Source organism: Osmia bicornis, unplaced genomic scaffold (assembly GCF_907164935.1).
Source record: "Osmia bicornis bicornis unplaced genomic scaffold, iOsmBic2.1, whole genome shotgun sequence".
NCBI lineage: Eukaryota > Metazoa > Arthropoda > Insecta > Hymenoptera > Megachilidae > Osmia > Osmia bicornis.
The window spans coordinates 370061-385552 of NW_025791458.1; the positions used below are offsets into that span (position 1 = coordinate 370061).

The 15492-nt window shown below is 35.9% G+C and overlaps 2 protein-coding genes across 2 annotated transcripts; both read right to left on the reverse strand.

Moving 5' to 3' along the window:
• Window positions 1-5344: 5344 nt before the first annotated feature.
• LOC114881228 (KRAB-A domain-containing protein 2-like) lies at window positions 5345-6460 on the reverse strand. Its single transcript, XM_029197936.1, has one exon. The coding sequence runs from the start codon at window positions 6458-6460 to the stop codon at window positions 5345-5347; it is 1116 nt and encodes a 371-aa protein (XP_029053769.1).
• Window positions 6461-13163: 6703 nt separating this feature from the next.
• Window positions 13164-13893, reverse strand: LOC114882199. The gene is made up of 2 exons (XM_029199073.2): window positions 13641-13893; window positions 13164-13403 (listed from the first exon to the last, which is right to left on the reverse strand). Exons 1-2 carry the CDS (start codon window positions 13776-13778, stop codon window positions 13164-13166), a joined length of 378 nt encoding a protein of 125 aa, XP_029054906.2. The 5' UTR covers window positions 13779-13893.
• Between the last annotated feature and the right edge of the window lie 1599 nt (window positions 13894-15492).

The window sequence follows — 15492 nt, forward strand, 5'->3', positions numbered from 1 at the left end:
TTGTAGGTACTTCCTTGTAGGTACAATTCTTGAGTTTGATTTAGTTATCCATGAAAACGTTCTTATCGTCAGTACGATGATTTAAATAACATTTTTCGCATGATGCGGTGCCACGCGAAGTTGGCACCTCATATTTTCAAAATGCTATTTTTTCTGGTATTTCGCCGGAACTATTTCTGAAACCTATCAGGAACTATAGAACTATTGCGGGTGCAAATAGAACTGTTGCTAAAAGTTTTGTTTTTTGAAAATGGGGTGCTAATTTCACGGACACAATTCAATAACGCTGTTTCCGAGCGCTTCAAGTAAGTACCTACAAGTCGAAATTTCAACTGACTGCTCGGCAAGAAACACCTTTTTATATGTATGCGACGTTGCTGAAAACGGTCAGCTGACCCCCGATTTTATGACCCGACCTGAACCTGTGTCGAGCTCGAGAATATCGGAAGTGAGGAAGGAAAATTCAAAATAAAAACCAATCTCAATAATTTCCTTGATGAGATTATAACAGTTTGAAATTTCGACTTGTAAGTACTTACTTGAAGCGCTCGGAAATAGCGTTATTGAATTGCGTCTGTGAAATTAGCACCTCATTTTCAAAAAACAAAACTTTTAGCAACAGTTCTATTTGCACCCGCAATAGTTCTATAGTTCCTGATAGGTTTCAGAAATAGTTCCGGCGAAATATCAGAAAAAATAGCATTTTGAAAATATGAGGTGCCAACTTCGCGTGGCACCGCATCATGCGAAAAATGTTATTTAAAAATCGTACTGACGATGAGAACGTTTTCATGGATAACTGAGTCAAATTCAACAATTGTACCTACAAGTCGAAATTTCAAACTGTTATAATCTCATCATGGAAACAATCTGACCAAAAAATGTTTCAGACAAAATATACTTGTTTTTTTCCTGTAGAATCTAAATATGTAACATTTTATAGGGGGTTCCATTTAAAATTATAAAGGTACCCCCGCCCCCCATTAAAGAAAAAGGGTGGGCCACTTCATGGTTATGGAGTTAGAAAGGCCCTTCAGATCCATGCAATTTGAGACCAAGAACTTTAAAATCGATGTGATAGTTTTCGAGATAATGAGCTGTTAAGAGTTATGTGGGCCACCCTGTATATGTATATACAGGGTGTTCAGAGATTTACTAGCCAGTGTTTTTCTCCTAAATGATTGATATGTGAATAAAATGAAAAAGGAAAAAGTGATAGTGTTTTTTATAAGCAACGTAACAAAGTATATAAATTTTTCGTGTTTACACTATTTTTTGAGAAATGAAGGTGACCTTCAGAAAATTTGTTTCACTTTTTCGTTTTGGATTTTCAGCACTCGAGACATGAGTATTATGGTGGGCAGGCAGCATATTATTATCAAAACTTGATTCATCAATCGAAAGTATTTTTTTAAGTAGAAACTACAGTCGTTTCTATTATTCGTAAGTAGCCAATTACAAAATTCTGCGCGTCGTGGTAAATCACCTTCTCTTTCTCTTATTAGTCCCTGTACCATGTGGTATTTGAAAGGTTTGTAACCGTGTAATTTAAAAATTTTGTGGGTTGAACCAATAGAAATATCACAAGTGGTAGCTACTTTTCGTATTGATGTTGATGGATTTTCTTCAAAATGCAATAAAACTTGCAACTTTTTTTCTTCGAACAAAGTTTTCCGATAATGATGTTTCTTATTTTCTACGGAACCCGTTTCACCTAAACGTTTCGCCACCAAACCAAATTAATTTTCATTTGGTATCACTCTGTTTGGAAATTCTTCTTGGTAATTTATTTTGCAACGTCTTTTATTTTTATCGCACTCGTAATAAATACGCACCATATCTATCTTCTCTTCTCTCGAATAACGATACATCGCACTAAGTAAATATCAGCAAACGCTCTGTGAAATAATGCTCAAATATTTCTGCACACCTTGTAATAGAAGTAAACACTAACACAGACTTAATCATAACATAAAACCACCAAAAGTGCTTTCTAGATAATGGAAGTCACATTGAATATGAAATGTAAACATATCAATAAGAAATACCGGTAAGTACAGTAATACGAAATATTCGAAATATTTCTTTTGTTCTTGACTCTGACGATGAGTGGGTCTCAAGATATGATACATCGTTGAATTCGTTTCGATACGCGCTTTCATATGATATAAAAAAATATATACCATTCCATATAATAAACTGAAGGTCACCTTCATTTCTCAAAAAATAGTGTAACCACGAAAAATTTATATACTTTGTTACGTTGCTTATAAAAAACACTATAACTTTTTCCTCTTTCATTTTTTTCACATATCAATCATTTACGAGAAAAACGCTGGCTATTAAATCTTTGAACATACGCCTATTATATTTTATCACTTTATCGTATTTAAACAAAGTGGGTAAATTTCCGTACCACCCTTGTGAGGTATTACCCCTGGCACGTTACTTTTTTTTTTTTTTTGAATGAAGGTAGTTCGCCGGTAGCCTTATCGTCCCACGATTATACTGACCTTATGTATAACACAACTGCAATATAATGCAACATATATACACACGTCCTTAGTTTTCTTTCAATTTCTAATTTAACATCTCTAATATTGAAAATTTCTAAAGGACCCAAAGAAGAAGATTCTATCACAAAAAATTCCAATGTCTGACGATTTACACGGACTCTCATAAAAATTTTGTAGATGTAAAAATTTCTTACCAACTATTTTGTACGATTTATCTGATAATATTAAATTTTCCACATGAATAATGTTCCCATTTATAAGAGAACAACAATTATTAGGTTCAGTAGTTTTCAAGCTGAAGTTATGGAAATCAACGCGACTAAATTGTTTCGTAACACTGATATTACTATTTGTTAATGGCCCGTTAAAATGTTCATTTCCAAAGATAGGAAATGTATTTATTATCCACTGTTCCCTTCATAGAAACATTATATTTTTCTATATGTATACTGTTTCACTATTTGTTCTAATATTTTATCGTTTTTTTCGAATAGATTTTCAAATTGCCTGTAAAAAATTTTCAAATTGAAAGCACTGAAATTGGCAAGAGGCCCATATTTCTTAACATCTTCTGTAATGTGTATAAGGTTGTGTATATTATGAGATATATTCTGAGGCCCATATAATAATTTAAAAGTCGTAACAAAATAATGTAATAATTGAGGTGCAAAGTCAATAAAATCGAAATACTTTGAATTTGATAAAATAGCGATTACTACATGTAATGAAAAAAAATTCGAATATTTACCTTTATTGATAGCGAAAATAGTTCGCCGATGCGTCGTTTTCGATAGCGGCAGCACCTCTCGGGCCCTCTTTGTGCGAATCGCCCTCTCCCTTCGCAGGAACCGGCATGCTCGACGCCATTACCGGTTTCCGTCTTCTTGTATTGTCTTGTATGTACGATCGCTCGGCACGTTAGCACGTGTTTCGCCGACTTCGCAGATTTGTGCAAGTACGCATTTTTCCTGTCCATGCTAAGCTGAATTATTCAGACCGCGCTTTGATCAGTCTAGTTTATATTACTGTTAATTAGTGTCCTCTCAGTGTCGTCAGTTACTTTAAGTCGTGTAAATATTCTCGTGTGCCGTCTCAGACTTATTTTGTGTGACTTTTTTGTTATCGTTAAAGTGCGGAAATCAGTTATTCTGCAGATTACCTACTAGGCACTCGTTAAGGTAAAAATAAGATCTTTGTAAGAACAACAGCAACGTTTCTATGCGCTTAAATTAATATAATGCTAATTACTTATTTTTCGATATCTAAAGAATCCAGTTAATACAATCAAACAAAATCAACAAATTACATAGTTGATAGAATCAATGGTAAATCTACAGAATTACGGCCTCAGTGAAAATGGTGTTTTTTTTATTTTTTATTTTTTTAAACAATATATTTACTTACAAATAGCTATTATATGACGGCGTATCGCAAAAAATTCATAAATAAATAGGTTATTAACATTTAAAGTTATAGAATGAGAAATCTGTTCTTATAAAATAAAAACTTGCTAAGGCTTCTTCATAAACAATTCCAGATGTAAACAAATACTTTATTCGATCTGACATAATTGTTAAATTGTGTCGGTTCAAAGCTATAATTTCAGACATTTTTTTCCTGCAACAAAACACAAAATTATGGATCTTTGTTCCATGAGCCCTGTGGAACAAAAAATAAAATATCCCCCACCAGTTGAACAACATATTAAATTCGTTTTGCTGCACGAAGGGCTGCACCCCCCAGACCCCCCTTAATACTACACTAATTAATACTGATACCCATTTTTAATATAAGGAAATAAACATAATTTACAGAGTAACATATTTATTTAGATATTAAATTACATTATATCAAAAATGGGTATCGGTATTAGTTAGTGTAGTTTTTAAGGGGGGTCTGAGGGTGCAGACCCCCAGTAGGAGGAACAAATTGAATACTCTAAATGTTAATAACTTTTTTATTTATGAATTTTTTGCGATGCCCCTTCATATAATAGCTATTTGTAAGTAAATATATTGTTTAAAAAAATGAAAAACGACCGTTTTCGCAGAAGCCGTAATTCCGTAGATTTACAAAATTAATTATTAATCAATTAAAAAACTATAATACAAAGAATCAAACGGTTTAAAATATTATTACAATTAAGAAAATGAATGTGTAAAACACATGATAAAATTATGTTTATTTATTAGTGCAATCTACAAATTGGTGACACTTTGAATTACGTAGCAATTGGTTTTTGCGACAAGCACATCTCTGTGTGGTACATTTAGATTTACAGTCACATTTTCTGAAACCCTGCCCGGTACCAAGGGATTGTTTTATTGCTGTTTAACGTAAAGATATTTCTACAGCAGGGACATCTTCTTTCGTTAAAAATCTCTCTTTGCAAACGCTGAATTCAGATTTTGCATACAACTGTTTTAAAATACCTGTTTCAGTACCAAGTTTATAAAAGCCATCCTCTGTTTTACTAAGAACCACAGCTAAAATCGAGCGGGCATCCGTTTTTGCTCTGTCTATTTCCGGTATTTTAATTCTCACAGTGACACCTTCATCAACATTTGGGTGCTTTGCATTAGAAACTGCTAACATTTTCTTTGCTTGCTTTTCTAAACCTTTCATGGCTTTATCATGCTGTGTTTTTTGATCCATTATTCCTCTTTAGGAACTATGTATTTCACCACAAATTACGTGAACAAACATGTCACAAGATTTACACTTGTGAGCACCATTTTTTGTACAGTCCTCTTTACAGGTTTTGTACGAAACTGTGATGGCAATTCTGTTGTAGTTGAGGGTAACTCAGTAATGACTTCTTCAACATGTCAAGGTGATTCCTTGGAAGTACAGGGTAATTCTGTAGAAGCAGGGGATAACGGAATGTCCTCTTGAGTAAGACTTGACTGTGATTCCATAATCACAGTTTCTTGTAAATCTTCTAATTTTTCAAGGTCTTCTTCAGTATTTATCGAATGTAATACACTTTGTGGTATAATGGAAGAAGACAATCCCACTTTTGCGGTACAACCGAACATGGCTTCGTATGGACTTGTTTTAATTGCAGAATGATAGGCACGATTCTTCATGAATTGTACAAATCGTACACCCTCACTCCACTTGTTAGTTTGGTTATCAGCCATCCAAGTAGTGAGCATGTTTTCAATGTCTTGGTTCGCTTGTTCTACACTTCCTTGACTTTGGCTGTGTCTAGGTTTGCCATTAACCATTTTAATTTCTGGCCACAACTGTGTTACACATTCTAAGATTTTATTGCAAAATTCGCGTCCGTTATCAGAATGCAAAATGCTTGGAGCGCCAAAAAGAAGAAAAATATCAAGCAAGTTGTTGGTTACTTCATCCGGCCGTTTTGATGTGAGCGACTTTAATACAACAAATTTTGTTAAGTGGTCTTGATATACGAGAAGAAACTTAAACTTTCCATCTGGTTGAGATTGATAATCGATGAGATCCACCTGGCATCTGCTATTGAAATGCGATGAAATAATCGGCTTTACAACAATCCCTTTTTTCGTACTTTTTTGTTTTTGTTGACAAGGTTTGCATAAATCCAAAAACATTTTTATTTGTGCTTGGGTTATGTTTTTATAAAGTGTATTTAATTGCTTAATCATTCTGTCTCTTCCACCGTGGCCAATTGACAAATGAGTAGAATACAATATATCAAATAATTCTTCGGCATAGACAAATGTTTTCACACCTTCTCGCGCATCTGATAACGGCTCAATGAGTTTTTCACAGCCTTGTACAGTTAACACATCATACCTTTGAATTATTCGATAATCTCGAGATGATCCTTTCTTCTTGGTAACTTTTATTCTCTTTACATCTTCAATTATGGAATCATACTTTCGTTTTGTCATTAAAATACTATTATATTTTGAATCTTCGCTAAAGAGGTTTGCGAAGAATTTTTTCTTCATTTTACTCACCAATTCGGTGCTTGCTTGCATAATAGGAGTTAAATTTATCTGCTTTACAAAATCACGATACAAATTCACACGCTAACGGGCAGAAACGAATTTGAAAATAGAATTAGCTATCCATTAGTTTGGAGCTCTCCAAACTCCCTTATTTAATGCTGTAACGAAAATTAGTTCACCCCCGGAATTCTAGGCAGCGCTGGAGTCGCTACAAACCCATAAATGATATCGGTGAGATACGCACACAAGCATATGCTCCGTATATACGTGTGCATAGTCTTACCTATTTAAAACTTTGAAAAATAAAAATAATGAAAGGGAAAAAATCACAACAATATATGTGGAGTAATTTCCATAATACATTTCCATATATTAAACTTTTACTACAATATAATAAATATATATATATATATATCAATAATAATATACAATTAATCACAATCATATATACAATAAAACACATGTATCAAATGTCTCGAAAATCAGGTTCTCCACTCTCCTGGTGGTCAGGTTTAACTTATAAGAACAAAATTATATAATATTATACATACCCTTCGTGCTAGAAGTATTATTATGTATATTGTATATGTAAACTGAATACTTACAATCTTCTTCTTTTTCTTCTTTTCATTTGCATCCAGGTGTCTTATTGCTCTATTTTAATAGAGGTAGCCTCTGACACTGTAATAAATATTTTCATTAACAATTATTTACATATGCTATAAAAAGTATACATAAAAGTTATTACCAAGTAAGTTCAGTGTTGAAACTGCTGATGTTGTTAATCTTTCCCTCATGAAGTATTTTTCTTTAAAGTAGCTACTACAGATCACCCGGAATTTCAGTTTTCAGGTGGAAGCATTGATTTTGGGTTGTCACATACTTCCACCCACTGTGCCATCCTCTTCTTATCCTTTCTCTCTTAGGGGAAGGAGAACATCCTGCTCTTTTCGTTAATACACCCTCTGATGATGCATATTTTCTTCCTCTTTCTTTAAAGATACATTTTAATAATTAAAATAATATATATGACTAAAATAGCAATGTAAACAGTTAATGTTTTCAGTAACAATTTCAAAAAATTCTGTACTTAATTTCTATCTTCTCCTCCTGTTGCTGCAGCTCATCAGCAGAAGTTATTGAAAAACCTAGAAAAAACTTTAAAAAATATCTTTTTCAATAATAATAATAGCAATAGTAATAATAATAGTAATAATTATAATAATGGAATTCACGAACCTGGAAATTCAGTCACCTACGCTGCCACCATGTGCGCCATATTTCTTTTGTCTCTTTAAATTTTGAAACAATTGAAAAACGCGGCGACAAATTTCGCGGGAACATGACGTCACGATATCTTTAGTTGTGTGTTAAAATCAGTGATAGAAGCTATGCATGTAGAAAAGCGACATCAGCGCCGCCTGGAAGTCCAGGGGTGAGTTAAAATTTGCATCAAATTCACAAGAGTGGAGTTTGGAGGACCTGAGAAATAAAAACAAGCGGCGACGACAAAACACTAACGAAACCAAACTAAAAGTGGTGGGATAGAGGAGAAGAAGTGAGAGAAGGAAATGAGAGAAACAAACTTTCGCACTTTAACGATACGGAAACCGTTAATATGCATGTTACCTAGGTAAAGTACGGAAACCTCTTGATTCCGCACATTAACGGAGTAAATCAGTTAATCTGCAGATTAACTAGGTAATGTGCACATTAACGGCTTTTGCACTTTAGCGATAACATATATACATATTGTACTTTTCTCGGCGTTTAATAAATCTATTGTGAACGTTACGCAGCGCAGCACGATGTTCGATTTGTGTAGAATTCGGAAGAAAATTCATAACTTCTAAACTAATCCATTTTCGACTTAAGACTCCTAATACTTTTTTAAAGAGGATATAAAAATGCATCGATTGATGAAAAAAAATTACAATTTCGCTAACAAAATTAAGTCGACCATAATGTTTCATTAAATAAAATATTTGTAGATCATAATACTTATCCCAGTATAATTAATAATGATACTAACATATATACTATATAACAATTAAAGATTATTATAATATTTGTACAACGCTTGGAAAACTCGGTAGATTCTTTCTCTTATTCGCTCTTTGACTACACTTTTAAAACTGAAGACAACATTCACGATGAACGAATGTCGATACAATGTATAAACGAAATATGAGACCTACTCAATTGGACCTACAACACACGCGGCGACCTTTCGTTCTCCTCTTCCTTATTTCATTTCTTCCCTATGTCTTTCTTTCTCCTCCTCGGATTTATGTACCGTTTCCCATTCTATATCTGTGGACTTACTCATCCTTTCTGCTCTGGTGATCCCTATTTCCCCTTTTTTCCTTCTTGGTAACTCTTCCGGTATCCCTCCTACATTCTCAGTAAACCTGGTCTTTTTTTCTGCGTTTTCTGAAAGCGGGGAGATCTCCTTCCTCTTCTGTCTTATGGCAGGCAGGGGAGGGAAATCCCTCTCCCTCTCACCCGATGTCTGTGTTGCTATGGTCTTATAATCTTTCTTTTTCTCTTTTTCAGGTTGGAGTTCACCTGTATTAATTTGTTCCAGTGGAAACCACTCTAGGTTGAGTCATCGGGGCTCCATCGGTAAGTATTTTATCAATCTTGCTATTTTTTGTATCTACCAATTCCGTATGTGCTACACTTAGCCCGTCAAACGCCTCACCTACTTCTTCAAGGCAACATCCCAGGGAGATATGTCTCCCTCAGCAAGGGATCCACATTTTTATCTCTAAGAATTAGGTTCCTTAGCACCTCGTTATGGCTCTTAACCCTTTCGCTTCGGCAGTCCAGTCCGCCGAAGTGCCGTCACTGAACGGTAGCGCACGCCGGAATTGTGCACAGTGCGCGTGGTTTTTGTATGTACGTTTTTCTAAGTCTTAAATAACAACTGTGATTAATAAAACAATGGTTGCTCTAATATAACAAGTATAGTTAACATTTTTAATATGAAAAGTCTTATACAAAATTATATTAGCTATTTTAATAACATTAGACCTGTTAGCGTCAGCACGTGTGCAAAGGTTGACACGTGGCAGGGTCATTGCATTTGGGGCTTTGACCTGCTTTCCAAGGATTTCTCAGGATTCTTTAGGCTATCGATACCCCGAGCCATACGTCTGTCATCGGACTTAGGCCGGCGGTAGTTGATACTTGAGGTGCGATGAATTCTAAGAGTCGCGGATGTTTTGTTTATGGAACGGCGATAGAGAGTTCGATCGCCGATCCTCGAAGGAACGCGCGTGTGGCCGATGACCCGAAGTCATGGTGCTGCATGGCACGTGTAAAAAGATAAGGGTGTTCTAGAAGGATCTGGCCACGGAGTGGGGAAGATCTTGCATCTTCTGGTAAGAGGACCATGAGAGTCGGCATGGCACTTATCCCAGAACCGTGATCGAACACACCTCGTGACATTATATCTAACAGACCAATTACAATTTACATATTTTTAGCTATTTATATATTTACAAGACTTTACGATTGAATGTTTAATATAATTGATAATGTAACACAAATTAGTTAATATATTAATATGTAGAGACTAGTAATATAATTCTGTATGATATATTCTAAAAGAAGGATCTATACATAAACCAATATTACAATTTTTACATTCATATCGTGATTCGGATCTTTTATCATTTTTACTACATACCACACATCTTCGGCTTCGGTTTTTACCTTTTGGTATATACAATGAGGGAAAATGCCTCTCTGTTAACCTCATGGGATTATCCGCGGATCTGCTTTGACACCGAATTTCATTTTTATGGTACTTTGCGATTATTTGTTTTATTAACGCTAACTGAAATTTTGCCATGGATATGATTTCTCCCCGTTTGTACCTATAAAGACAATATGCATTCCACACACAAATGTCTATGAGGTGGAAGAAAAATTTACGATACCATTTTAACGATTTACGCGTTGAATTGACAGTACTTATTACCATGTCCACTTTGTCTACTATGCCCATGGATTTATTATAGTCTATAACGCATATAGGCTTCTGCACACTCTGTTTCCCTCCATATCTCGATACTGTTGCAAAATCTTCAGTATGCATACTTGAAATCATATACACTTCTTTTTTGTCCATCCACTTCATCACTAACAAACTTTTTGAAGAACGAAAACATGCCTCTCCTTTTTTCAATTTATTTTCTATCTTCGGCATTCCTTGTCGTCTTTTTTTCACGGTCCCGCATACATTGGTACAATTATTGTATAAAAAGTTAAATAATGCTGGACTCGAATAAAAATTATCTACGTAAAGTGTATGACCTTTCCCAAAGTACGGTTTCAAGAGTGACAAAACTATTGCTCCCGATTTTCCAATTCCCGTGATTGCACTTTCTATAATCGTTGACTTTCCGGCATAAACTATTAGGTCTTACACATATCCTGTTTTGCAATCACAAAGCATGTACGATTTTATTCCAAATCGATTCCTTTTCGATGGAATGTACTGCTTGAAAGACAGGCGGCCTTTATACAATAACAAGCTTTCATCAATGCAAAGTTCCTGATAGGGATGAAATTCGTCATTGAATGATTTTCGCAGCATGTTGATTATGTCTCTTATTTTACTTAGGCGATCATCAGTAGTGCGCCCAAGCTTAGTAACAAAAGATAGCGATCTCTGGCCATTATTTCACCAAAAATATTGCTTAATAAATATTTATCTTTACTCCAGTACTCTTGTAATGTTAGTTTTTTGTTACGTGTCATCAGCAATGACAAAGCGAAGAAACAGTACAGTTTGTCTACTGCCGTTTTTTCTTGGGTACCCACGTTGTTATTTCTCTTCTGAGCCCAATAGTAATTCGTGAGAAATTTCTCTCTTGAGAAATGAACAGCTCAAAATAGTCTATAATTTTTGAGGATCTGCGCATTTTCTTTGTCATTCCCGAATTTCTTGAGGAAAATTGATGGATTTTTGGTATGAAATTATTCGATGTCCATGTTATGTTGCAATAGGTGTCTTTGGCTTCATCGTCAATTAACTCTGTTTCGGATTCTGATGTGCTGCATATATTTCTTCGTCGTCTTTTACGCAGATGGAAATTATTTTCATTTTCCTCATTCGCATCATTTTCTGAATCGGTTACTTCATTTTGAAACATAATACTTTTTTTATTTCCTGTATACTTTCTGAGAGACCTTAAACTGTTTCTGTAAATAAATTTTCAAACAAAACCTTAATCTACAATTTTTAATATAAAAAAAAATTAAGAATTATACCTAAAGCCGATCTATTTCTAATTCTTATAAAAAAGAGTAGATTAAATATGTGATTAAACCAATATGTCAATAAAATCAACAAGAATGTTCTGCCGATAATGAAGAATTTATAATCGACGACAGATGGCACTTATAGAAACTTCATATAGATGTCGGTTGTATCTGGCGCTCGTACTCACAGATCGCCGCGTGGATGCCGGATGTATCCGACGCTCGTACTCACAGGTCGTCACGTGGATGCCGGATATATCCGGCGCCCGAAGCGAAAGGGTTAATGGTCTCCATTATTTTTGAGATTGCCCTTAAGCTGTAATCCATTTTTTCCTCTAACGTTTGACGCCCGATCCTCTTCTCTCCACTCATGTCCTTTTCCGATCGAGACTTATCCAGTAACCGAAGCTCTTCGTCGTCGTCATCTTCGTCTCCCGTGAGATCTACAGACTCTAATCTACCGAAGGGGTTATCTATACCTCTTGCAATACCCACTCCTGGGGGTGTTCTTTTAACTTTGGGTTTTTTTGAAAACACCTCATCTTTCCTCAAACTCGCAATCCACCCGCTTATTCCTTCATCGCCAGTCATATTTACTGACATAGGGGCCTGGCGGTCCGCCGCCTGCGTTGAACAGTCGTAGGATAACGACTCGGCCCCCCGAGGCCCCCGCCTGCACATACACCACCCACCGAGCCGGTACTGGGGTCTCCGAGCTCCCCTGCACCGTAATTGTTTTTCCTGTTTTTTGTGTATTCCATATTGTTTTAAATTTTAGAATCGTCCATAAGCTTGCCAGGTCGTCGAAAGTTATATCTTTCCGGTACATCACAATAATTAAATAAATATCACATGTAAATTCTGGTGTTTGGTCCGCGGGAGCTATTTTATTTCACTCCGAAGAGTACGCAGTGACTATAGATAGTAGAAGACTGGACATGCCTTTGTTCTCAAAGGCTCGTGAATTTGTGCCTCGAGAACGAGCGCCATCTGCTCTATCCTAATATAAAAATGTGAAACACTTCGCACTAGAGAAGTGTAACACGCGTTGATGGTAACGGAAGATTGCTTCGATACCCAGGATTGTACCCCTTTGCTTACAGCCTTCAGCACAGCGTTGTCATATCTGACTAGACAAAGAAAGAGAATACGCGCAACGAAATAAACTGATCGTGAGACAAATACATGTCAAAGCAATGCCGCGAGATCTTTTACTTTATCGAGCTCCACTCAATTTCTAGATGCGGACATGGTTTTTCTGTTGAAAAAATGATTTTAATTTCAGAGAAGTAAGACGTTCGTACGGAGTGAACAGAAAATGCAATTTATGCATGCAGTAATGATAAATAATAATTGTATTTTTAAAATATAATGTGGGACAGGTATTTAAAAGAAAAAAAGTGTATTTTAAAAACATTTTTTTTTAATATTAATTATTGAAATACATTCGGTGCAGCGTCATCCCATAAATTGGGTGCGCCGTAGATGCGTACATTGTGGCCGGCGTATGTGCGTATACGGGGGCCGGCGTAGGTGCGTAGACGGGTGCCGGCGGAGATGCGTAGACGGGGGCCGGCGGAGGTGCATCTTTCCTCTGTTGTCGTCGTAATGCCGTTTTCATTTTCCGAAATTTTTTATTTGCCTGGCGCCGAGCTGCTTCTCTTATTTTCTAAAATTCATATAAAATTACAAGATTAATAAAATACATATACACAAGGCACAGAAAGGTTTATTATGAAAAACATTCATAACACATAATTTACACACACACTCACACACAAACGAAATGTATAAAAGTATATCGAGAATATCGAGAAAAGTACATAGCACATACACTCATTACTCAGTTGTATGGAGGATGTCATGTAATTGTACATGACACTTTGTATATGTAATAATAATGTACCTTTATACGGGTCTCCACTGGCTCCACAACTGAAACCTCAAGATTCGCCGGCCCCGCAATCGCCGGCTCAAGATTCGCCGGCCCCTCAATCGGCGGCTCCGCACATGCTTCCTCAACTTTTGTGTTGTACATTCCCATGGTTAATTTCTGTTAAGAAAGTTATATATTAATAAAGGATTATTAGAATCCTAGATTCACAGTTTTTTTCACTTTGTTAAACTGACACATTTGTTAAACTTAATACAAGTTTAATCCTTACTTTCTATAGATCGCTTCGTAGACACGGTTGATCTGATAGTTGAATGTCTTATAACTAGAAACTAAAATTTTGGTAAAACGTCGACTTGAGGAAACACGGTATTGGTTCCTTTGGGTACAGGGGTATGGAAAATGCGATTTTGATTGGCTAGAAAGTTGAGAAAAGTGGTGGCTGTCACGAAAGTTGGGTGCGTAGAGGAAGGTTATTTATGGGCCCTTGAAGAGTCTCCAACTTATTCGATGTACATATTTTCTATTTCAGCAAGATGATCAGAAATCATTTCAAATGTAAAAAAAGAAAATATTGATAATATTTTTTTCCAAAATTTATGTATATGTATGAAGGAACTATACAATGCCCGAAAAAAGTGTTCATACACCTCAACATCCTGGACTTCAATATGACACTATTTTATATGAAATAAAGTTTCTTTTACGTTAAAATATCTGAAATAATTACAGCTTTTGAAGGATCCACAATCACTCAGAGTGAAAATCGTCTACTCGAAACGGGGAGTATATTAGTCTAAATAAAATAATAAATATAAATAAAATACAGTGATTGCGCATATAAATTATTCTACATAAATAACTACATAATATTATAGTTTTCGAAATAATCAATCTTAAACACAAATTGCAAATATTCAACTTTGGAAATGATTTATGCTTTTACAATCGCAGATATTCAGGTTCGTTTTTTATTTACAGTTATTTATGTAAAATAATTTAATATGTGTGTCAGCGAATTGCGTGGTCTGAGCGGACAGAGAAAATGACACGCCTTGACGTAACACAACAGTATATTTTACAACACAGAAATGTATGTACAGAGATCACAAACACGTGATGCGTGGTCAGCGTGTTCAGACAACAATATATACAAAGCTTAATATTAACGTAACGCGTGGACACTAACTTTACGGAAATTATATTAAAGATTACTATTGAATAATACGGCGTGGACGATAACACTGCGCGGGCTGTCTGGTCAGCGTAGCGAGATCTGAGAAAACTGCGTACTTGTATCGGATTGCGAGAACTGCGTAGTACACGTGCTTACGCGTCTAACGATCGAACAAGAAGAACAAGAATCGATCATGGCGTCGATCGTGCCGGTTCCGCGTGGAGAGGGGACCGCGTGGACAAAGTGGGCCCGAGAGGTGCTGCCGCTATCGGTAACGACGCACCAACGAAGTATTTTCGTTGCCAACTTCGCCGTTCGGCGTAGACTTGGGGAATTTCGCCAACAATGTGCAATCATAGTATTTTATTTGCATTTATTGTTCTATAGAAGTTTTGCATGGATGAATATTTTCTTTCGGTCACTGTGTATGTACCCTCGGATAAAATGAAATTTGCCCACCGCTGGACACAATCTGCGACTTTCCGGAATATTAGGGGTCTGTTTTCTGTTATAAAACCTTTCCATAAAACCTTAAAAAGCACGGAACAGGCATCGAAGGTAGGGTTCGCGGGGGGTATGCAAGGACGCGAGCCGATTTTGTTCACCACATGGCAGAAGAAGAGACAGCCGAAAACACTTCAGGATGCCATAAACTGTTACTCTTTTCAGCAGTATATTGTACCCAAG